At 44.4% G+C, this 26,193-nt stretch overlaps 1 protein-coding gene across 1 annotated transcript; it reads right to left on the bottom strand.

Annotated features, from left to right (window-relative positions):
• Positions 1–26,193, bottom strand: sspn (sarcospan (Kras oncogene-associated gene)). Its single transcript, XM_043713353.2, has 3 exons — positions 25,738–26,193; positions 11,328–11,414; positions 1–943 (listed from the first exon to the last, which is right to left on the bottom strand). The coding sequence occupies exons 1-3, from the start codon at positions 26,002–26,004 to the stop codon at positions 578–580; spliced, it is 720 nt and encodes a 239-aa protein (XP_043569288.2). The 5' UTR covers positions 26,005–26,193; the 3' UTR covers positions 1–577.

Genomic DNA, 26,193 nt, shown 5'->3' with positions numbered 1-26,193 from the left:
TCTCACCCCCCCTCCATCATTTCCCACTGGGCCCACTCCCCGGGACCCACAGCCCTTCACAAGGGGGGAAAAGGCCTCAGAAACCTTCAAACACCAAGATGGGGTCACGCCTGGCAAACATGTAGGAAGCAGTGTCCTACATCCAGTGTTGCTTAGTTGATTTCAGGGCAAGTCAGGAATAGAGGCTGGCTGAAGAGGTGAGCTAACAATTCTCTCGTGACAATACCCCTTTCACGACTCAGTACCGCAAAGTATTTGAATGTGAAAGTCTGCGAACCATTTTAAAACTTATTCCTTGCTTCCATGTTTTGGAAACCCTCTTGGAACTTTGAGAGCTAAGTGTTATCAGACTCGTTTTTGACTGCGTGGGTATACAACACTGTAACACACAACCCAGCGAATACAAATACTGCACCTAGTGTAACCACACTTCCCTGCGTAAGCGCTTTGAAAATTGCACACACGTTCATTTATACAATCAAGTTTACTTGTTCAAAAAGTAGCGAATACTGGACAGATTTCTCATCCTTTTCACAAACGTGCATCAGGCTCAATGTTGGGTCTGCAAATGTCCACACTATACTTTCGACTGCTGCTGTTTGGTACCCTTAAAAGGGTGATAGCTTAGGCCAACAAAGAACACTTGGTACCTGTGCTTCCACATCACGTAACAAGCCACAAGACAGACAATGGCCAAGATTAGGTTGAGAACCATCTGCAGGAGCAGGTAGAGTTTGATCGTCGTGGTGACGGACTCGCAGTCGGTCACGTCGTTGTAGTGGAAAGTGCGGGCGATCAGGTCGTCCGGATCCTGTTTGCAAACACAGTGTTCGAGAGTCGTCTGGCAGCTGAATGTAGTGATCTGGTTGTAATGGTGAGCAGCGAAGGCCACAGCCGAGATGCAGAGGATCAGGCCAAGGGCGCACAGCAGGAAGTACATCAGCTACAGAAAAAAGGCCAACACATCCTCGTTAAACATAGCTGAGGTTTAAGCCACTTGAACTGTATTGGTGTTCACCTTTGATAGGGATTGAGGTGCAGGCAGACCATGACCTAACAAATGGCAGAACAGTCTCAAGACTGACTGGCTCAATCCTGTTTCCATGTATTTTTTATTATCCATCCACAAGACATGGCTGGAAGGTTTAACCAATCTCCAAATATGTGCTTATTTCGTAGAATATAATAAACCTTTATAAATTCTAATTTAACCTTACATAAAATGCAAACCAGGTATTGGTACTCTGATGAGGATCGCTCTGTTTACAATTGACACACAGAAAGTAGGAGGAGTCCATTCGGCCCTTCGAGCCCCGCTCTGCCATTCAATCTGATCATGGCAGATCCTCAATCCCAACTTTCTCCCCTACCTCTTGATATCGTTTCTCCCCTACCTCTTGATATTATATTCATTGAATTGGCCTCCACAACCTTCCGTTTTCCACAGATTTCCACAGGTTCACTACCCTGAGAGTGAAGAAATATTTCCTCACCTCAGTCCTCTACCCCATATCCTGAGACTGTGTGCCCTCGCTCGAGACTCCCCAACTAACATCCTCCCTGTCTAACATATAGCCTGCGAGGGCTTTACTCAGTTTTGGTGTACTCTGTGGTGAGAAGCCTTTGGACAGTGGTCCTGACAATACCAATGACTACACAAAACTTTAATGTGTTAGAGTTATAGATTTGTACAGCAAGGAAACAGATTCTTCGGTCCATGCCAACTAGATATCCTAAATTTATTTAATCCCATTTGCCAGCATTTGGCCCATATCCCTTTAACCCTTGCTATCCATAGAAACCAGAAAACTAACCAGACTAACAAGGATTGAAGCTAATTAGTTCCCTCACACCTGTAGTCGCACACACACATGCACGCACACACACTCACACACAAACTGAACAGCAGCACCAACTTAGTTCAGGTCAGTGATATCATTTCATTGTTATTTTATTGAAATCACCAAATTACTTCAACTTTGTTGCTGTATGTCATCTAGACATTAAGAAGTTCATGTTCATTTTATGATGTATAGTTGACTGACAGCATCTCCCCAGACCGAAATTAGGACAGTCTGTGAAATTTCACTGATTCTAGTCTCTGTCAGTATAATTCTCACACAGGAATTCAGACATAGGGAGTATAAACAACAGACATGTCTGGGTCAGTCAAATGTTGTGTATGTATCTTTACCTGCCCTCAGATCACCCCATGAGAGTTTATAACTTTTGAAGTTCACTCACCTTTGACTTGTGAATGTCAAGCCTTCAGTATCTCCACCATTTGATTCTAGAATTTAGAATGTGCCAGTCTGCATTACCTGGTCAGAGCCAGCTCTTATCTGCAGCTTTTGACTAGGCCCATGGGTGTCCTTCACTGAACTGGTGAGCCTCCTTCAACAGTTGTTGTTGATCTCAGTGTACATCTCGGGGACCAGTCCCTCACGCACAGTAATGGAGCTGCTCAGGCAGAATCTCAATAAAAATGATTGAAGATCTCTCTCTCTCTCTCTCTACAGACCTGATTTACAAAGGGCCCATTCTATAACTTATATCACCCCACTGGGACAATTGGGAAGGCATTGTTGGGTCTTGTTTCTGAATTACCGAGGTATGCAGAGTGGAGTTCCCCCATTTGGGATGTTAGGGAAAGGGAGCAGGATTCTGACTCAGTAACAAGTGACATACCAAGAGCAATACAGCACAGGAACAGGCCCTTCGGCCCTTCAAACCCTGCACCAACATATTTTTCCCTTCAATACTAAAACGGTCTTCACTTACAGGATCCATATCCCTCTATTCCCTTCCTATTCATATATTCATCCAGGTGTTTTTTTGAATGCTACTATTGTGCCTATAGTTATAGTGCATATGGTTCCATGTCAGGGCAGTGATCTTACAGTGGTGATGCTCCTGTCAAATCTGTTGACTGTGTCATACAAGATTGGAGAGGTCTCAGATTTGTCTAAGGAGCCTTGCTGCAGTATATTCTTCTAGATGGTAGACACTGCTGCTACTGAGTATCATTGCTGGAGGAAGTCAATATGTAAGGTGGTAGGTATAGTGCTAATCAAGGGGGCAAAAGACATTATCATTACACAAATGGGTTTGTTGGTCTTTATCCGGTAGACTTTTGAGGTTTCAATTTTTCAAGCCAGATCTCCATCTTTAGACATTGTCATCAGTTTGGGCCTGAAAAGACTTACACAGAAATTGTTTTGGGGGCTTACACCAACACTGACAATCTGATGGCTATTCTCAGCAGCCATGAGGTAACCAGGTATCAGTGCAGGACATTCCTGATGAAGAGCTTATGCTCGAAACGTCGACTCTCCTGCCCCTCGGATGCTGCCTGACTGGCTGTGCTTTTCCAGCACCACATGTTTTGACTCTGATCTCCAACATCTGCTCACTTTCTCCACCCATGCAGGACAGCAAATGTCAATGAATGCCTGTAGGGGGCAGGATTGTGCGAACCTGCTGACACAGCCCCTTCGTTTTCCACAGGGCTAAACATTTTCCGACTCTCAGCGCTCCCTCTGATGGGCCACCCTTGCTGGCCTCATTCTGAAGAGCTTGCATACACTGAATTCTCTAATTCTCATAAGCAGACACCTCTGGGAGAGCTGGAATACTCTTTGGAGTGATTGTTACAATTGTCACCATCAACAACAACTACTTATAACAGCCGAAGGCGCTTCACATATACATACAGTAACCCCCCCCCCGCCCCCACGCACACACACGTATGCATGAGCATAGTCCCACCCACACACATACATACACACATGCATTCCCCAGTCTCACACACAGTTCCACAGTCTCACAAAGACATGGTCTCAAAAGGATACAACATACATGAAGTTCCTCACTCTCACAGGCACGCAGATCGACACACGCTGATACACCAGTCTCACACATGTAGTATGGCATGTACGTATAGTCTGACACACAAGCACCTGGTCCCACACCCAGTCAGTCCCACAAAGGCACAATATTTCTGCAGTCCTACACACACAGATAGACACACACTCATAATCTCGGAACTGGGCGTATTTAAGACTAAATGTAAAGACCATAAGATGTAGCAGCAGAATGAGGCCATTCAGTTCATCAAGTCTGCTACACCATTCGATCATGACTGATATGTTTCTCAATCCAATTGTTCTGCCTTCTCCCTGTAACTGTCATTCCCCTTATAACCAAGAACCTATCTATCTCTGTCTTAATACACTCAATCAGTTGGCCTCCACTGTCTTCTGCAACATTGAATTCCATAGATTCACCACCCTCCGGCTGAAGACATTCCTCCTCCTCATCTTACTCCTCGAGGATCGTCCCTTCACGCTGAAGCTGTGATCTCAGGTTGTACTTGTCTCAGTCTCTGCTACTAGTGAAAACATCTTTTCCATGTCCATTCTTTCCAGTATTCTGTAAGTTTTTCAGTCAGATCCGCCCCTCATCTTTCTAAACTCTGAGAGCAAACCCAGAGTCCTCAACTGCTTCTCATATACCAAGCCCTTCATCCGTGGGGATCATTCTTATACACCTCCTCCGGAGACCCCATCCAATGCTAGCACATCCTTCATTTGGTACAGTGCCCCAAACTGCTCACGATATTCCAAACGCAATCTGACCACAGCACTATACAGCTTTAGCAGTACATCCCTGCTCTTGTATTCTGACCCTCTCAAACCGAATGCTAACACTACATTTGCCTTCGTAACTGCCAACTGAACCCCCATGTTAACCTTAAGAGAATCCTGAGCTCGGACTTTTAAGTCCCTTTGTGCTTCAGCTTTCTGAAGCCTTTCCCCATTTCGAAAATAGTCTATGCCACTATTCGTGTGACCAGAGTGCATAACCTCACTCTTTCCCACATTGTCATCCATCTGCCCACTCTTCTAGGAGACAGTGAGGACTGCAGATGCTGGAGATCAGAGTTGAGGGTGTGGTGCTGGAAAAGTACAGCAGGTCAGGCAGCATCCGAGGAGCAGGAGAATCAATGTTTCCGGCTGAGTCCTTCATCCTGATGCTTTTCCAGCAACACACTCTCAAAACTGCCCACTCTTCTAACCTGTCCAAGTCTTTCTATAGCCTGCCCACTTCTTCAACACTACCTGTCCCTCCACTTTGTCACAGAATTTACAGTACAGAGGAGGCCATTCGACCCATCATGCCTGTACTGATTCCTGAAAGAGCGACCCAGCTAGTCCCATTTTTCAGTCGTATCTCTGTAGCCCACGAAATTCATCACTTTCAAATATATGTAGACATCCCGCCTTTGAAACTTCCTATGGAAGCCACCTCCACCTTTCTCTGAGACAGCACATGCAAACTCCTAACAGCTCTCTGAGCAAACAAATTTCTCCTCATCTCACTCTGAGCTGTCTTGCTGCTAATCTTGAAATTGTGACACCCCCCCCCCCCCCCCCAGTTACTGACATACTAACTAGTGGAAACTGAATAACCTTCTTTACGGTGTTAAAATTGTGCAAAATTTTGAACTCCTCAATAAAGTCATCTCTCAATCTTCTCCGCTCAAAGTTGAGAGTGTGTTGCTGGAAAAGCACAGCAGGTCAGGCAGCATCCGAGGAGCAGGAGGGTCATTGTTTCCCGCCGGAGCTCTACATCATTCCTGATGAAGGGCTCTGGCCCGAAACGTCGATTTTCCTGCTCCTCGAATGTTACCTGACCTGCTGTGCTTTTCCAGCAACACACTCTCAACTCTGATCTCCAGCATCTGCAGACCCCACTGTCTCCTTCTCTGCTCCAAGTCCAATCTATCTAATCTTTCCTTGTATCTAAATCCCTCATTCCTAATGTCATCCTAGTAAATCTCCTTCGCACTCTCTCCAGGGCTTTAACATCCTTCCTTAAATAAGGTGTCCGTAACTGAACACAATACTCCAAGTGTGGCCTGATCAATGATTTGGAGAGCTGTAATGTCACTTCCTTGCTTTTATACTCTACGCCACTCTTTATAAGCCTAAGGATTCTAGAAGCTTTCTTAAGAACTGGTCCAACTTGCCTGGCTACCTTCAGAGAGTTCTGTGCTTGAACTCGAACACCGGCTGGTCACCGGAGCTGTACAAAGCTAAACAAGTACACTCTGACAGCAGCAGAGTCAGCAAGACACCAATAATAATTACATGATTTCAAAAAGTGGAAACTTTGATGAAATTCCATTCCAGACAATTACATTGTAATAGCACCAACATTTCCCTCCCCTCTCCCTCTGTCCTGGTTCCTCATCTGAAGTCGCGCTTGATTCCCGGTCAGTGTTCCAGGATCTAGGAATCAGACACCTTCGGGACACTCCCAGAAGCACTTTGTAGCCAATCGAGTATTCCTGAAGTGCAGTCACGCTGTTAACATGAGAAAACATTGCAGCCTATTTGGGCACAGGAAGATCCCATCAACGGCAATGCAATTCATAAGAGGGTACTCTGCTGGTGTCAGTGAGGCGAAAACTTTGGTCTGTACACTGTGAGAACATTTCACACGGTGCAGTGGGGTCACCCCATGGTGTTCTGTCAGACAGCTACTTGTTGTCGTAGTTTAGATTGACGTATGTTCTTAACTTCCTTTTCCTCCCCTGATACAGGAATTCTCTACATTCTGGTCTTCCCTTGAAACCTCCTCTATCTCACAGGGAAAAAGTGAGGATGGCAGATGCTGGAGATCAGAGTCGCGAGTGTGGTGCTGGAAAAGCACAACCGGTCATGCAGCATCCGAGAAGCAGGAGAGTCGACGTTTCGGGCATAAGCTCTGATTCCTGATGAAGGGTATATGCCCGAAATGTCGATTCCCCTGCTCGTCGGATGCTGCCTGACTGGCTGTGCTTTTCCAGCACCACACTTGCCCCCCCCCCCCACAACCCTCCACCTCACAATCCAATTGAAGTCTACAGCTTATATTTGAGAGAACGATAAGTCTTCATCTATCCAAAATCATTCCAGTGGTCTAATGCAATACAACATTAAACCACCTCTAGCTTGTGCAATAAAACACAATTAACTTGTACTGATATCACTACATAGTCAACCTGCCATTGTGAAATAAATTGTAGCTGTGAGCACCAGATGTTTTAATTGGCTAGAGGTATTGTGTTAAGGACAAACAGTTAGTATGCAGTACACCTTTAAGAGACATGCTCAAGCTGTTATCGTCATATCAGAGGATGTGAGCTGAGGTTAGAAAGGTCTCAGACTCCATCATTATTGGAGCCGCTTGAAGCATGAAATGCTGCTGGAATGTACTACTGTTTTTAACCAAATAGCTTAGCGTTAGTTCAGACAGTGACATGCCAGTGACTGTAATATATGAATATATCAGTAACAAGGATCTATTGAATCTTTCAATGCTAAGATATCCAAGTCTAATTCTCATATTATGAGACATAACATAAGTTTTAGTGTTAAGAGTGTGTGTTGTAAAAGCACAACAGGTCAGGCAGCATCCAAGGAGCAGGAAAATCAACGTTTCAGGCTAGAGCCCTTCATCAGGAATCCTTATGCCCGAAATGTCGATTTTCCTGTTCCTCGAATGCTGCCTGACCTGCTGTGCTTTTCCAGCACCACACTCTCAACTCTGATCTCCAGCATCGGCAGACCTCACTGTCTCCTATAATATAAGTTTACCCCAACAGGTAGAAACATCCTGCTGAAAGCAACAGTCCACAAGCTGCCTTTATTAGATGAGGCATGGGGTTTACCAGCAGGAAGACAGGGCTGGGAGTGTAGAAAACCTTGGCTACAGTATCGAGTATAGTTCTGGAATCCACATTCTAGAAGGGAAGTGATAGCACCGGAGAGGGTGCAGAGGGGATCTACCAGAATGTTGCTTGGCCTGGAGAGTTTCAGTTATGAAGACAGACGAGACAGCCAACGTTGAAAAGCTTGAGGCATGTGGTAACGCCCTGGTCCTGGCCAGGGTTTCCAAATGCAGCCGGTCTGGCCTATTCTCCAGCGACAGTACACCCTGGGAAGAAGCCAGATCACTGGGCAATCTGCAGCCCCACTGGTTGGGCATTCTGACACGGACATTTTTTTTTTAAAAAAACTTATTTTAAAAAGAAAGGCTTGCATTTATATTGCCTTTCACGACCACAGAATATCCCAAAGTACTTAACAGCTGGTGAATGAATCACTGTTTCCAAATGCAGTCACTGTCGTAATACAGGAAGCATGGCAGCCAATATATGCACAGCAAGTTTCCACAAACCTCAACGTGATAATAATGGCCAGCTAATCTATTTGAGTAATGTCGACATATGCAACAGCCAGGGCACAGGGAAAATGCAAAGGTTTGAAATAGTGCCATGGAATTTCTTTAACACTGACCGCAAAAGCAGAGACCCCGATTATCCTATCGTCCCAAAAGGTGGCACTCCTGAAAGTGCAGCAGGCACTCAGTTACTGCAAAGGAGTGACGCAGGACTCCGTGCTCTACGGTCTGTTCCCTGGGACGCACACCGAGACGAACATCAACTGTGCCTGGAGGATCATCAACTCGGTGAAGGACGCTCTCTGGGTGGTCCGAAACCTGCTGATCTTCCAGCTGAAGGAGTTGACCCCGACTGAGTGTTGCAGACTGGCACGTTCCAAGGTCCAGGAATACGTGTTGAGGGATGCGCTGGAGCTTGGGGCAGCTGCCGCCAAGGCGCGGTGGGGAAAGACCACCTGCCTGCCTAAAGAAGAACAGGGGGCCCACGCAGTCATTTGGGCTCTGCTGACCCCCCAGCTAAATATATGGACATATGATGGATAAACGTACAGACCTGTGTATACAAATGATAAATTCTGATCTCTGTATGTAAATGTTTACATATGTTTGGCATGACCATCAAATTATTTCATGAATAAAGTATATTTTTGAAATAAGAAAAGGTCACTCTTGATTTTAATGTGTCTCAAGTGAGACTTGAACATACAACTTCCTGACTGGCACACAATGGCACCCGGGCTGGAACCTTCCTTTCACTGAGCTGTAAAAAGAAATTAATCCCCACCTATATATTTGCCCAATCTTCATGCCCATTGAGGTGGCAAATACCTAGGGTATGGCTGTCTCTCTACAGAACAACTGGCCAAGAGAGATGACATGAAGGTAAGTGCTGATCACAAATTGCAAAACAGAAAGTAAGCATACAAATCATTTTGTGTTTAGCCACATTCCCTTTCAAAAAATTTCAGACATAAATAAAAATGCAAGGATTAGCACTGATGTGTACTCATTTAACAATAACAGCAGAACTTGCTGGAAAAGCTCAGCAGGTCTGGCAGCACCTGTGGAGGGAAATCAGAGTTAACGTTTCGGGTCCAGTGACCCTTCCTCAGAATTTGGATTTATTTGGTGTCCTTATCACACTTGGGGCATCTCAAGGTGTCTCATAGGAGCACCAGCAATAAACAAAGTCCGACCCTTAACCACGGAAGAAGGTATTAGGTTACGGAATGGGTATAATTCTGGATTTTAAGAAGCGTAATCAGAGAAGAAGAGAAAGGTTAAGAGGTGAAGACTTTTAGGGGGAAGAGGCAATTCTAAAGAGTACTGCCCAGACGGCCACAGTGTAGCCAACAATGGTAGAATGAAAGAAATAAAGTTTATTTTGTGTTTATATGTTTTGGAACACTTTTTCCAAATAGTGCATGAAAAATGTTCCTATCAGTTTAAATAATGAGGACTGCCAGGAATAAGACATCCCTTTATACCTCAACTGGAATGTCAAGTAACCTAGCTGTTGCTAAATCTCTTAGCTTTTAACTTTTATCGTTTCTCAATGGAGAGGTGAGGTAGTGAGAGTTGGGTTCAAAGTCTCTGGTCAGTCTCAAATCTGGTTGCATTCATTAACAAAACTGATGTCATAGAAGAAGGACTCGATTAAGAGTACTTCATTAAATCATTTATTTATTCACTTCTAGCAGATATGAGTTAGTGTTCGTGACCAAAACAATGTATTTTTGAAAAATCCTCAAATTAGAATCTCTACAGTACAGAAAGAGGCTATTTGGCCCATCATGTTTACACTGAGTCTCTGAAGAGCATCCTACCCAGGTCCCACCCTTTCCCTGTAATTACCAGAGCTAATCCCCCTAGCCAAGGATCTAAAGGGCACAGGGAATAAAAAAATGATCGCCAGGGTCAGGCTTCAGTTGCAAAGATAGGCTGGAAAAACCAGGGCCATTTTCTCCAGAGGAGAGAGGCTCAGAGGAGATTTATAAGAGTAAGTTCGTACAGCACAGTAACAGACCCTTTGGTCCAACCAGTCCATGCCAAACATAATCCCAAACTAAACTGGTTCCACCTGCCTGCTCTTGGCCCATAACCCCTACAGGTACTTATTCATGTACTTATCCAAATGTCTTTCCTATTCATGTACTTATCCAAATGTCTCTTAAACGTTGTACTTGTACTCGCATCCACCACTTCCTTTGGAAGTACACGGGCCCCCTCGTCTTGAAATCCCACACCCTAGGGAAAAAACAGCTGACATTAACTCTATCCATACCCCTCATTATTTTATAAACTTCTATAAAGGCGCCTCAGAGATGGTCAAAATGGCCAAGAGGTTCAGACAGAGTTGGTAGGAGGAAACAGTTGCCAGTGGGAATGGGTCACAAATGAGAAGGGACACATTTACAACGGTCACTGAAAGATGCAATAGTAACACGTGGATCAACTTTTTCACAGAGTCAGGATGTTTAATGCAATGCCTGAGACTGTGCAGGTGGCAGATTCAGTCACAGCCATCAATAAGAAATTCAATAATTATCTTAAAAGGAAAAGATTTGAAGGGGTTCAAGGTAAAGGCAGAGGAGTGAGACGAGCTGAGGAGCTCTTTCAGAGGGTTAGCATGGACACAGTGGGATGAATGGCCTCTGTACTGTAACCATTCTGTGATACAACGATTTAGGCCTGTGTAGTAATGAATGTCCTGCGGAAGGTAAGTTTTTATTTCGTCACCAGGAATGTGCTATTGATAAGTTAGTCCATGAGATTGACACAATCAAACTTTCTAAAGATTTATGAAACACTTCACTACTTTTATGACAGCTGGCGATGCTCCAGTTCATTCCATAACACCTTAACTTGGCAATGGATGTGTAGAAAAACAGGTTATCTGCCTGGGGAACTTCAACAATTGAAAGCAATTAATTCATCAGCAACAGCCCAGTCTATAAACTGCGGTGGTATCTCATCTGAATGAGGAGTGGACAAATTGGTGAATAGATAGGCTGTTATCATGCCCAATTGCATAGGTTAGTGAGACTAGAATACATACTGATGAGACTGTTACTTGATTTCAGTCATCAATTAATTACCTTTATGATGAACTGTAACGTTGTCTTCTCGTCGACTTGGTAAGTGATGCAGTACATGTAGAATCCAAGTAATGCCGCCACACAGATCTGGAAAGTAAAATTTCCGTGTGAAACATGTAGACAGCTTTTTTGTTTAAAGGTTCATCATAGCTTTTACAGAATGTTACTCAGGCATTCCTCACACTGCAGCATTACAGGAAACATTCATACTCTATATGTATTAACAGATAAGCATCTTGCTTCTGCACATCAGGCAAACAATATTTATAAAGGATCCAATGACTAGAACCTCAATATTTACCTTCAGCATGACACACTTTAATTAATGGGCACTCTGCTCAGAATAACGTTAATCTGTTGGTATATATCCTTCTTGGCAAGTATGCGTGATTTAAAATGTGAGTGATGTTTTATGACCATTTTGTGTGCAACATTTATGGGGAAACATAAGCAGGGTGATATGACTGACAGTCAGTCACCGAAGCAAACCATCCAGCCCTTGAGACCCTAAGATCTTTTGTAGTGACGTGTAGACTCACTCTGAATGCCAGCTCGTTCAAATTAAAATCCTCAAACAAATTCGTAAACACCCTCAAAGAAATTCAAGGTGGCCAGCGTTATTCCCAAGTCCATTGTCACTATCATCAGGAATTACGGAAGAATCCGGTCTACCTGTTCTGGAATGCTCCTTCGACAGGCCCTTCATAAAGCATCAGTGTTAGAAATGGCCGCCAGTAATCTTTCCTTGGCTGAAGTTAAAATATGCCAACCCCAGACGGCCTCCTGTTCTGAGTTTCCAACAGACTGGTGAGAGAAACTGTTTGTAAAGTGGAGAAAACTCAAAGGAAGTGTCTGAAACCATCTGCCAGGAAACACTGCAACACTGAAACAGTTTAATTTTCCTTCTGAGTGTGACGGCCACATTATCAAAGTTGGCAGTTCCTCCCCTTCCATTCTGGCCTTGGCTGGATTGGCAGTGAGCTATCTCATGGATGAACTGTGCTGACTGGACTGACTGGCTTGCTGAGAACTTCAGAGAGCCTGTATGTGAATGTACTTTCCTCTGTTCCAAATTAAAAGCAGCTGCGCTTCAGAGACTGAATTGAAAAGTGCAAACTTGTTCCTTAAGGTCCTGGGGAAACATTTGCCTCCAGGTTACAATCTGGTCAAGGGTAACTTTGATCTGCCCCCTCCCCAGCTTGTGACAGGGAGGTAACCACCTTACCTTAGGAGGTCCAGGGACAGAGCACACTGGGGAAATCAGACCGGACTTCAAAAGTGATAGAGGTTTACTGTATGGAAACAGGCCCTTGGGACCAATTTGTCAGTGCCACCCAGTTTTCACAATTGATCTAGTCTCAGCTGCCTGCGTTTCGGCCATGTCCCTCCATACATGCCCATCCATGTAACTGCCCTGATGTTTTTTTTTTAACGTATTCGCTTCCACCACCACCTCTGGCAGCCCCTTCCAGACACCCACCACCTTCTGTATGGAAAACATTGTCCCTCTGGGTCCTTTTTGTATCTCTCCCCTCTCATTTTAAACCTACGCCCTCTAGTTTTAGACTCCCCTAACATGGGGAAAAGCTGTGGCTATCTACCTTATTTATGCCTCTCAGAGGAGGTCAAACGCCCTTACCCATGAGCCCTCCTTGCCAACCTCTGCCCCACCCCCTCCCACGCCTTGCCAACTCTTCATAGTCACCCACCCTCCAACAGCCCAGCCCAGCCCTCGGCACTTACATGCCCATTCATCCAAATACCTACTGTATTGGCACTTGAGGGGACCGTGATGTTATGGGGAGGGAGATACATATTGGCATGAAAGAGAGGAGCAGAGAACTGGGAATTGTGAGCATGGTGAAGGACTGACAGGAGACTAGCGAGGGCCTAAAACGTAAGCTAATAACTGGGACAAAGCCCCAGGCAGTCTAAAGAGAAACATTTAACCACCGCTACATTTGTCTACCTCTGTGACTGTCATTGAGTAACTCTGGGGTAAGTGCAAAACGTGGGACTGACTGAAGACCTTATAAACTGTGGGGAATGATCATGACAACTTGCCTTGAACGAAAGTCCAGCCACCCTGCCTGCCCTCAGTCTCTGATAAATAACCAGTTCCCAAATCTGAAAGGGCCCTGTGGAAGGAGGGATCCGAAATACAAGATTAATTGTAATTCGAGCAGAATGCAAGACAAACACAGAGACTGTGAGGTGGAGGGATTCACTTCCAGGAACAGTGGCTGGGACAGGAACTATGCTGATATTTAAGATAAATCGGGAGTGGCACAGTGGCTCAGTGGTTAGCACTGCTGATTTGCAGCACTAGGGACCCAGGTTCGATTCCAGCCCTGGGTGACTGTCTGTGTGGAGTTTGCACATTTTCTCCATGTTTGCTTTGGAACTCTGGTTTCCTCCCACAGTCCAAAGATGGTATGCAACTAGCTGAACTGGCCACGCTAAATTGCCCTGTACTCTCCAGGGGATGTGCAGGCCAGGTGGATTAGCCATGGGAAATGAGAGGTTACGGGGATAGGGTGGGGCAAGTGGGATGTTCTTCGGAGGCTTGGCACAGATTCAATAGGGCCGAATGGTCTCTTTCTACACTGTAGGGATTCTATGAATCTAGACTAGACGGGGGGGATGAAGGAAAGTGGGCTTTTAGGAAAGGGCAAGTGAGTAAAGGTGACTGAACCGAATTGCTCCCGTGGAACTATCAGTTGGATGGGCTGGACAATCTATTCCAAGATTGCGACTTCTAACTTGGCAAAGCCAACTGTCAACAGGAGGTGGACATGACCCAGGAAGGACAATGCAGACAAAAATCCCCAAGGATGGAAGCCCTTCAGTGGAAAGGAAATATCCTGGGCGATAATTTAACGCAGAAACATTTTTCAGTGCGCAAGCAGCAAAACAATTAGGCTTGGCACAGATCACCATAACAGGTCAGGCAGCATCTGAAGAGCAGGAGAGTCTCCATTTCAGACATGGGAGGGGGTGGTGCTGTGAGATAAATATCTCTCTCTCTCTCTCTCTCTGCAACCACCAGGCTGTGCCTATCACCTTCCCAGCTACCTCACCCCCACCTTCCTAATAGGAGGGTAGGGGTGAGGTAGCTGGGAAGGTGATAGGCACAACCTGGGGGTTGCAGAGAGAGAGATTTTCCCTCCACTCCACATTCCTGATGAAGGGCTTTTGCCCGAAACGTTGACTCTCCTGCCCCTCGGATGCTGCCTGACCTGCTGTGCTTTTCCAGCACCACACTTTTTGACTCTGATCTCCAGCATCTGCAATCCTCACTTTCTCCTTTAGAACATAGAACAGTACAGCACAGTACAGGCCCTTCAGCCCTCAATGTTGTGCCGACCTTTTATCCAGTTCTAAGATCAGACTAACTACATACCCTTCATTGTACTAACATCCATGTGCCTAACCAAGAGTCGCTTAAATGTTCCTAATGTCTCTGACTCTACTACCACTGCTGGCAGTGCATTCCACACACCCACCACTCTCTGTGTGAAGAACTGACCTCTGACATCTCCCCTAATGTCAGTACTAATGTCAGCTCTGTCTTCAATTGCTGCAAACATATTGAAACGCTATAATAATGAGAAAGCCTGGGCTTTTGTCCAAGTGAAAATGAACTCCCTATTCTCCAACCAGACAAGATGCATTTGCAGAAATTCTGGGCTGGAGACAGTGGGGTTCGGACTGAATCTCTCCCCCTGCCTCAGAGCAGGAAACAGGCCTATCCTGGGATGAGGGGGAACTGCACAAAGGTTAGATTCATGGATCTGAGACCTAGACCAACAAATTTCCAGAACAAAAAAAATTAACATTTTTAACAAGGAGACACTTTGAGCCTTTAAAGTTGCAATTACTTTTGAACCAGAAGCTGTACACTAACTTTGTAATTTATTTAAAGCCTCTGCAGAATCTGTGATTTTTTTATATTGTAAAGATATGTGGAAGGATTTTTAAGCGTATCCATTGATTGTAAGTAAGATGGTAAATAAGAAATAAGAATGGGAGTTGGCCATTCGGTCCCTCGAGCCGGCTCCTCCATTGAATAAGATCATGGCTGATGTGACACTCCTCACATCCACTTTCCTGCACTTTCCCTGTAACCTGATTCCCTGACTGGTCAAGAATCTCTCTCTCCCAGCCTTATACCTACAAATGGACCCTGCCCTACAGCAAGGAGCTCCAAAGACTCATAACTCTGTGAGAGAAGAAATTCCTCCTCCTCTCAGTTTTAAACTGGCTCCCTTTTATTCTGAGACTGTGCCCTCTGGCCCTAGACTCTCCCATGAGGGGAAACATCCTCTCAGCATTGACCCTGTCAGGCCCATTAAGATCATTCTTCTAAACTCAGTGAGCAACTCAATCTGTTTGCCTTTGCTCTTAAGACAATTTCTCCTCACCTGGGATCATCTCAACGAACCTTCTCTGAACTGCCTCCAATGGAATAATATCTTGCCTTAAACAAGGGGACCAAACACATGTGGTCTCAACAGCACTTTGTACAGTTGCAGTAAGACTTCCTTACTCTTCTACTCCAACCCCCTTGAAATAAGGGCCAATATTCCTTTAGCTTTCCTGTTTACCTGCTGCCCTTGTTTGTGGCTCTCTGTGTTTCATGCACAAGTTCCCCAGAGTTCTTTTAGACTGCAGTTTTACTTCATTTAAATACTACCGTTCTTTTGTTCTCCCTACCAAAATGAACACCTTCACGTTTTCCCACATTATACTCCACATGTCAACTTTTCACCCATTTACTTAACCTGTCGCTATCTCTCTAAACTGTTTGTATCCCTCTCACAACCTCACTTCCCCCTATTTTTGTGTTGTCTGCAAACTAGTTATTAATGGTAATAGGACAACCTCATACTCATTATTAGAAAATAATAGTTAATCCTTATAGGAACTTTGTCTTATTAGAGTTCATTAATTTTTATTATATAACTATCAATGTTACTTTATTACTGACTCAATAAATCACGACTATAAGATTAAAACCCTGCACCACACATTTACAAAATAATAAAGGATTTGCATCTTATTACTAATATCTTCAAAATCGAGACTGAGAGGTCTTCCAGGTTTGGGGGAGAAATTAACCGTTGGATCTCTCAACATTAAGGTTTTTTTTTGGTACTGACGCTATAACATTTTTCTATCTTTGGGCATTCTGGAAACCAGAACAATCTTGTTGCAGGACCACATTCTGCCTCCCCAGTCATCGGCAATGGTTCAAAATGGGCTTTCCCACTTCAAAGACTCATTATGCTGTGTTGCATTATGTTGCACAGACTCGGAAGCACAGAAAGAGGCCATTCACTGACTAGGCCAGTGCTATGCTCCAAGTGAGCCTTTTCCTACCAACTTCAACAAACCCAATATCCTCCTAATTCTTAATGCGTTTTGCGTTTTATCGAGATTGCCAGAATCCATGGAATCCCTACAGTGTGGAAACAGGCCCTTCGGCCCAACAAGTCCACACTGACCCTCTGAAGAGTAAACCACCCAAACCCATTCCCCTACCTTATTACTCTACATTTACCCCTGACTAATGCACCTAACCTACACTTCCCTGAACACTATGGGCAATTTAGCGTGGCCAATCCACCCAACCTGCACATCTTTCGATTGTGGGAGAAAACCGGAGCACCCAGAGGAAACCCAAGCAGACACGGGGAGAATGTGCAAACTCCACACAGACAGTCGCCCGAGGCTGGAATCGAACCCGGGTCCCTGGTGCTGTGAGGCAGCAGTGCTAACCATGGAGCCACCGTGCTGCCGTAATGAGATGGCAGCTCATTGCTGGGAGTGAGTTGAAGTGCTGAGACATGGGTTCAAATCCTACCTCAGTAGCTGTTAGAATTTACAGTAAATTAATGGAAAAAATCTGGAACAGTAAATTAATATCAATAAAGCCATCAACAAGAAAACTATTGTCAGGAAAAACCAATCTGGTTCTCCACTGCCTCATACAGGAGTATTGTTCTGATTCTGAAATGGCCTCTCATTTCAAGGCAATCAGGGTTAGGAAACAAATGCTAGCCTTGCCAATGACGCCCATATATCCCGGACATTTTTTTTAAAATGCTGCTCACTTCATCTGCTCCATATGTGAGAGATTCTCTGTTTGTGTGTGTGTGTGTGTGTGTGCAAATAAATAAATAATTCTGTGTATGTATGGATCAGCGAGTGATTAGGTGTGTATAGGTATGTGGTTCTGTATGTACTGTGAGTGAACAAGCATGTGTGTGTGTGCGTGCGTGCGTGAGAGAATAATTCTGTGTGTGACTGAAAGTGAGTCAAAAACACACACAGACATCCACTACACCTTCCCCATGGAAAATGAGGATTATTCTCTTTCGGGGTCAGTCTACTAGTGATTTGCACACTTATTTCAAATGTCCCAAGGACAGTTTAGAGGGCGCACTGCCACAGGGTAAACCAAATCTGACATTAGTTTAATTCAGCTCCTTTGTTGACCCACTCCCATCATCTCGACTGGAGTTGGTGCCTAATCTATATCTCTCTCTATCGTCTTCTTAACCAAGCAAAAGGTTTTATCAGTTAGCTTTGCTGCTTGACACCTAAGTGATAATTAATTTTAAGTGATCAATTTGTTTTGCTTTTGAATTGTTTATTGTTTCTGAAATTCCCATTTACTATTGCTCCAAACTTTATCAGAGTCATACAGCATACAACCAGACCCTTCAGTCTGAACAGTCCATGCTGAACAAAATCCCAAACTAAACTAGTCCCACTGGCCTGCGCTTGGCCCACAACCCCCAAACATTCCCTATTCATGTACACATCAAAATGTCTTTTAACCACTGTAACTGTACCCACACCCAACACTTCCTCCGGAAGTTCATTTCACACACAAACCACACCGAGTGTAAAAACATTGCCCCTCGTGTGTTTTTAATATCTTTCCCCTCTCACCTTAAAAATATGCCCCCAAGTTTTGAAGTCCCCAATCCTAGGGAAAAGACACCTCCCATTCACTTTACCCCTCACCATTTTATAACCTCCTCTGCTCCAGTGAAAAAAGCCCAGCTTATCCAGTCTCTCCTTATAACTCAAATCCTCCATTCTGAGAAGAGTCATAGAGATGTACAGCACAGAAACAGACCCTTCAGTCCAACCCGTCCATGTCAACCAGATATCCTAAATTAATCTAGTCCCATTTGCCGGCACTTGCCACATATCCCTCTAAGTTGAGTGTGGTGCTGGAAAAGCACAGCAGGTCAGGCAGCATCTGAGGAGCCAGATGCCCGAAACAATAGACAATAGGTGCAGGAGTAGGCCATTCTGCCCTTTGAGTCTGCACCACCATTCAATATGATCATGGCTGATCATCCTTAATCAGTATCCTGTTCCTGCTTTATCTCCATAACCCTTGATTCCACTATCCTTGAGAGCTCTATCCAACTCCTTCTTAAATGAATCCAGAGACTGGGCCTCCACTGCCCTCTGGAGCAGAGCATTCCACACAGCCACCACTCTCTGGGTGAAGAAGTTTCTCCTCATCTCTGTCCTAAATAGTCTACCCCGTATTTTTAAGCTGTGTCCTCTGGTTCGGCACTCACCCATCAGTGGAAACATGTTTCCTGCCGCCAGAGTGTCCAATCCTTTAATAATCTTATATGTCTCAATCAGATCCCCTCTCAGTCTTCTAAACTCAAGGGTATACAAGTCCAGTCGCTCCAGTCTTTCAGTGTAAGGTAATCCTGCCATTCCAGGAATTGACCTCGTGAACCTACGCTGCACTCGTAGCATCGACTTTCCTGCTCCTCGGATGCTGCCTGACCGGCTGTGCTTTTCCAGCACTACACTCTCAACTCTAATCTTCAGCATCTGCAGTCCTCACTTTTGCCACATCCCACTAAACTCTTCCTATTCATGTACCCATCCAGATGCCTTTTAAGTGTTGTAATTGTACCAGCCTCCCCCACTTCCTCTGGCAGCTCATTCCATACATGCATCACCCTCTGTGTGAAAAAATTGCCCCTTAAGTTCCTTTTAAATCTTTCCCCTCTCACCTTAAACTTAGCCCTCTGGACTCTCTATTTTCATGTACCACTTATCCATGTTTACTTTACCACTGAGTTGCCTTTGATCAGTTACAGAATTGAGGGATTACCAGGGCTAGGGTAGAGGTGTGGGGCTGGGTGGGATCCTCTTCAGAGGGTTGGCGGGGACTTGATGGGCCAAATGGCCTGCTTCCACACTGTCGAGATTCTATGATTCCAACGGATTGTCTCAGTTTACTCTTAGTGAAAACAGTCACAGATTTAAATTTCCCGAGCCACGCACATTGCCCGAAGTACGTCAGTCATCCTCCAGAAGTTCTTGCAATCTATGAGATATTTTCACTTAATCAACCACTAGCAAATCAGCCATTTTAACAAATTAAACCACTAACGAACCAAAGCAATCCCCCACCAGGTGAAGTGCGATGATAACACAAAGGGGCAAGGGGCTAAATCTAAATGGAATTGGAAGAGTAAATAATGCATCTTACCCTCTGCAGTGCCCACCTACATTGAGATCTTAGATACCTTCCCCAAAGGCACAAACCTGGAGCAAATTCTCCCAATTGCAATCAGGGATTACACACAAGTTGCAGCAAAGCAACAGGCCATTCGGCCCAACAGATGCATGCTTCACATGAGCTTCTGCCCACTCTACTTCACCCAATCCAACCTGCACATCCTGCTATTTTCCTCCTCAGCTTACTTACCCAGCTTCTCATGTGGCTTTTCCTTATTAGTTCATAAGATGCAGCTATTTCTCATTCACCCTCAACCACCCACGAACTGAATGGGCTTGCTCAATCACACACAGACCAGGTAGATAAGTATAATGGATTTCTTCCCCTCAAGAGTATGGTTTTTATTAACAATCAGTAACAGTGGTACTCTTTACTGTGACTAACTTTATATTCCATAGTTATTAATCCAGTTCAAATCCCACCAGCCACTATTGCAAGTACCCAGACAATTAACGGCAACGTCTGGATGATTAGCCCAGTAATATTACCATCCTACGTTCTGCAACCACTTGCTACAGTAGAATGTTCCACATTTTTATCACTCTCTGCATGAAGAACTTTCTGTGGAGCAAATATAATTGGTTGAGGGAACGCTATGTCCATCATGTTTTTAGGTTCATTAATTCATTCAGCATAGAGAAGATCCTTCAGCCCATTGAGTCTGCACTGACATAACTACCACTAAAAGTGCGCTAATCCCAATTTCCTGCACTTGTCCCATACCCTTGAATGCTGTGATATTTGAAATGCTCATCCAAATACTTTTTTTTAAAAGGTTGTAAGGTTTCCAGCATCCGCTACCTTCCCACTTCACACTTCCACCACCCATTGAGTGAAAAAGGCTTTTCCCCAATTCCCCTCTCAATCTCCTTCCCCCTACCCCAAAACAATGCCTTCTCATGATTGACCCCCTCAACCAGCTGCTCTCTAATCACCCTGTCCTGAATCTTATGCTCCTCAATCATGTCTCCCCTCAGTGTTGTCTGCTCTAAAGTGAACAGTCCAAGCCTTTCTGGTTTCTATAGCTCAATTTCTCCATCCCAGGAAACATCCCAGTGAACTTCCTCTGTACCCCCTTCAGAGAATGCTATCACATTGTTCCTGCAGTGAGGTGACCAGAACTGCACACCATACTCCAGCTGTGGCCTGACCAACGCTCTGTACAACTCCATCATGACCTCCTTGCTCTTATACTCTGTGCCGTGACTGATGAAAGCAAGTATCCCACGTGCCATCTTAACCATCCTATTCACATGCTCTGCTGACATCAGGGATCTGTGAATAATTACCCCAAGATCACTCAGTTCCTCTAAGCTACCCAGTGTCCTGCCATTCATTAAATACTCCCTCATCTTGCTCCTTTTCCCTAAGTGCATTACCTCACACTTATCAGGGTTAAATACCATCTGCTACTGATCGCCCATCTGACCAACCCATTGAGATCTTCCTCTCGGGAAGATTCAGTCAAGAACCGAAGATCTCTTCAATCCATTCCACACTGTTCCAATTAAACCACCATGATTCCTAACCCCAAATGCTTTGACTCCCATTTTAATTCTCTTCATTGGTTTTCAGGGTAGGATGTAAGATATCATTCAACATACAAACACATCACCTATGGTCTTGTTCAGCAGCTGTGCAAAATGGTCTAATTCTGTTCCTCATTCACACATGCATGGTATTCGCCTGGCCTATTAAAATATTGAAACTTTCAGATATTGGGACTAACGTTTGGCTTGGCTAGTAGCATGAAGTGAGTGAGATTGAATCAGCCATTTGCTTTTATGTCCTCCTTTTGGCAGGTGGCCAATTTGCTCTCACCAGCTTTGAATCATTTCCTCCCGACCGTGTTCACTCTTAACTCTCATTTAAGGTCATACGCGTGTCTTAGAGCTCACCAACTTGCCTTTTTCATTTTCTCCCAATCTTTCTTACTTTCAAAATAAGTGAAAGAAACCAATTTAAGAAAGAAAGGAATTAAACTATAGAAGCAGCAGGTTCCCCTGGACTGGAAACTGGGATGCTGTCTCCCTGTCCATCTGGAAGTTGCATATAGGTAAAAACAATGACTGCAGATGCTGGAAACCAGATTCTGGATTAGTGGTGCTGGAAAAGCACAGCAGTGCTTTTATCACAGAGATTTTATCTCTCCACCCTTCAGGCACTCTGCCTGTATTCCTGATGAAGGGCTTTTGCCCGAAACGTCGATTTTACTGCTCCTCGGATGCTGCCTGAACTGCTGTGCTTTTCCAGCACCATTAATCCTGGAAGTTGCATATCACAGGGCAGTTGAAGCATAAGGAGGAGACATTTTAAGGACACTCTGCCTTCAGTAATATTGAAGCACAAATAACAACTTGTGTCAAACCATCAGCCAGTTTGTACCTTCAAGCCTTTCCACTGCAAAGGGGAGTTTCTGATTGATTGCATTTCTGGCAAAACTATCATCGGGATTCTGAAACAAAAACAGAAATTGCTGGAAAAGCTCAGCAGGTCTGGCAGCATCCATGGTGAGAAGTCAAGAGTTAGCATTTCAGGTCAATTTGCTCCTGCATCCTGCCTGTTGCATTACCACGGAATCGCTTCCATTCCACAATGACAAACCCATTTCCCTTTCGGCAATTTCTTTTCAAAGTTAGGACAAGGGATGTGTCAATATTTAAAGATGATCCACACACACAAACATTTGAAAGCAACTGCTGTGCAAAGGAATAGCTGATAGCTGCCCAGTCTCTTTCAAAATTATGAGGGGCATGGATAGGATAAATAGACAAAGTCTTTTCCCTGGGGTCGGGGAGTCCAGAACTAGAGGGCATAGGTTTAGGGTGAGAGGGAAAAGATATAAAAGAGACCTAAGAGGCAACATTTTCACGCAGAGGGTGGTACGTGTATGGAATGAGCTGCCAGAGGATGCGGTGGAGGCTGCAAATTGCAACATTTAAGAGGCATTTGGATGGATATATGAATAGGAAGGGTTTGGAGGGATATGGGTCGGGTGCTGGCAGGTGGGACTAGATTGGTTTGGGATATCTGGTCGGTGTGGACAGGTTGGACCGAAGGGTCTGTTTCCATGCTGTACATCTCTATGACTCTATGACATTACTTACTCTATATTAGATAATCTACTGTTCATGAAAACAGTTACTGTAAATCACAGAATTGTGCTGCTACAGGACAACTGTAGCTATTTCTATGTAACATTGTTGTATATTGCTAGCCCAGAGGTATGGACAGTACCACTGCACCACAAGAGCCCCTAAAGGGCTGTTGTACATAACTTAAACTGTCCCTTTAAGGCCACAGATTAATTACTGCCCAGTTACTCCGAGCAAAACCTGAGATCATCAACCAATTCAAATCTATCCAGCCTCTAAAATTTTAACATATCTTAAAGATTTAAGATTTCTTGGCCACTGCAACAAAACTGTGACTCTGAGGACAAATTACATTTATAAATAACTATAATGCAGGAAGTCACACAGTGTCATGGGAATAGTTCAGTGGAGTCCTGTGTGAATTTGAAACAAAGCAGGTGGGAGCTTTGGTTAAATTTTAATTCCATGTTATGTAGAGCAGATCTCAAAATATCATCCATTAAGCTGGATAACAGCTTGACATTATTAAAGAAATAGTTAGTAGCTTTCTGCTGAATACTGAGTCATGATAAAAGACAAAGTAACAGTAGAAATCTAATTAAAAGACAATATGGAGCAGTTGATAGAGATACACACTGGTTACAGACTAGTCAAGCAGAGGCCCATGTTAATGCTCTGGCACATAAGGCTCAATGATGGTGACCAGGAATTATCATCGCTTGTCAGGAAATACTCATTTAGTTCAATAACATGCTTTAGGGGAGAAAATCTGGTCCTTATCTGGTCTGGCCCATGTGTGACTTCAAACCCAATGACCATAAGGCAGAGGAACAGAAGTAGGCCATTCAGCCCCTCAGGTCTGCTCCGCCATCATGGCTAATCCAATTATCCTCAGCTTCACTGTGCTGCCTTTTCTCCATAACCCATGATGTGTTACTGATTAAAAATCTATCTTAGCCTTGAGCACATTTAATGTCCCAGCCTTGATCGCCTTCTGTAGTAAACAATTCCACAGATATTCCCAAGACAAGAAGTTCCTCCTCATCAGTTTATAAAATCATGAGGGGTATAGGTAAGTTGAATAACAGGTGTCTTTTCCCCAGGGTGGGAGATTTCAAGACTAGGGGGCATATTTTGAAGGTGAGAGGAGAAAGATTTTAAAAGGGCATGAAGGGCAACTCTTTTTACACAGAATGAACTTCCAGATGAAGTGGTGGATGCGGGTACAGTTACAATGTAAGCTCATGAATAAGAAATATTTGGAGAGATATGAGCCAAGCGCAGGCAGCTGGGACTAGTTAGTTTGGGATTATAGTCAACATGGAGTGAAGGGTCTATTTCTATGCCGTATGACTCTCTGACGCTGCCTTAAATCTTCACTTTGTTGGAGAGTAAGCCCTCTGGTCCTCGACTCTCCCACAAGGGTAAACAACCTGTCCACATTTACCCTGTCAAGTCGTCTAAGAATCTTATGTGTTTGATTAAGGTTGCCATTCATTCTTCTAAACTCTAACGTGACTGACTCTTAACTGCATTCTGAAATGGCCGACAAACCACTCAGTTCATGGGCTATTGGACACTGACAACAAATACTGACCATGTTAGTAACACCCACATCCTGTAAAAGATTTTAAATGAAAAATAAACACCTATGTTATGCAATAACTACTTTTAAAATTAATCACAGTGAGTCAAAAACAACTGGTATCTTCAGAGGTAGCAGTGTGGGCCAAAGCAGACAGATATAGATCAATCCCGATTGTGAAGCTGTATATTATAAATTCCAGCATCCACATTTCTAATGGAAAGCGCGTACATGAACGTGTCACACTCAAATTTCTCTCAGCTGGCAATGTAGCGCTTTGAATGCATTTCCATTCGGTATCTCAATTAAGTTCGCAACATGGCTGTGCAGTTGCAGGATCTTTGGTTATGTCAGCGTTGTAAATAAGTGGAACGGAGTGGTAGCAAAATGCATTTAGTGTCTCATTGTAAAGAAAAGTAATAGTTTTATGCATTGAATCACAATCAGATTCGTCACTCCTACCAGAGAGCAAGATTGTATAACAGTTCCCCACCCCGCCCACCAACATGTCGAAAACAGCTGAAGTTTCACGTAGCTATTATTATTCACCACTATTTGTTTTCCAAATCCCTCAAGGGAAGGGCTGCCAAAATACATCTGACTCTTTCTAAACTCCGACTGTTTCGTTAAGACTTGGAAAAAGTTACAATAGTCAATTTTCGGTATTCAAAGTGTCTGACAGTAAAATCATTTTTTTTCGGTGTCGTGGGAATACAGTAACCAAAAGATTTGCATTCGTTCCTTAAAAGTGAGTTGGATGAAAAGTGACCTCCCTTTTGGAAGCCCTCCCACGGCATTTATTTGGTGAATTATTTGAGTCCCGTTGGAAAATGCTCACTTTCCCGCCTGCCCTGTTCTGCCTCCCGCTACAATGTAACACTTCAGTGGGCGACAGCGGTAACATTGTGTCTTGTGACAATCGCCTGGGATACAATGTTACCGCCGTATGTTTGCAACAGCCCTGGGTAAAACACACAGCCCTCAGCACTGACCACCTCAAATGCAAAGCAACACTGTCTGGCATGCATCGGTTTGGATAAAGCAACAAACGGGAGTTGTGAAGCAGACATTGCAAAAAGAAAAAGCAGTGGTTTTGTATGTTGATATGGGGGAGGGGATATATTTGTTTTTTAAAAAAAACACACACACGCTGCTTACAATGATGCCAACCCAGTACGGGGTGTCCCTGGCCAGCAAGGAGGAGCTGATAGTTTTCATTATGAAGGCGACCACTGCAATGGTAATGCCCAGGACCAGTTGCAACAAGGCGATGAGGATGGGGAAACGGCAGCCACAACACTTGTGAGCGTCTTCCTCGCTTCCCGCTTTGCTTTCTCCTGGCCTGCTCTTCTGAGGCTCCGCCGCCGGGCTCTCCCCGCCGCCTCTGCCCTGCTCTCTCTCCTGCTGCTTGCCGTCCGCTCCCATGGCTTTGGTTTTTTTTCCCCCCCCCGTTCCAGCCGCTCCCAACGAGACGCTGTGTGTGTGTATGTGTAGGGCGTTGATGCTCGCGAATCGATTCCTTTTGGACAAATATGGAAAGTATTTAAGGGGCAGTTCTTCCAGATTTCTTCCCCCCTCCCTCCCCCAGCCCCAACTGGAGGAGGGGAGGTGTGT

The sequence above is a fragment of the Chiloscyllium plagiosum genome, unplaced genomic scaffold (genome assembly GCF_037043375.1).
Source record: "Chiloscyllium plagiosum isolate Xiang-an unplaced genomic scaffold, Cpla_swu_hap1 HiC_scaffold_23, whole genome shotgun sequence".
NCBI lineage: Eukaryota > Metazoa > Chordata > Chondrichthyes > Orectolobiformes > Hemiscylliidae > Chiloscyllium > Chiloscyllium plagiosum.
This window is presented reverse-complemented; position numbering and strand designations above follow the sequence as displayed.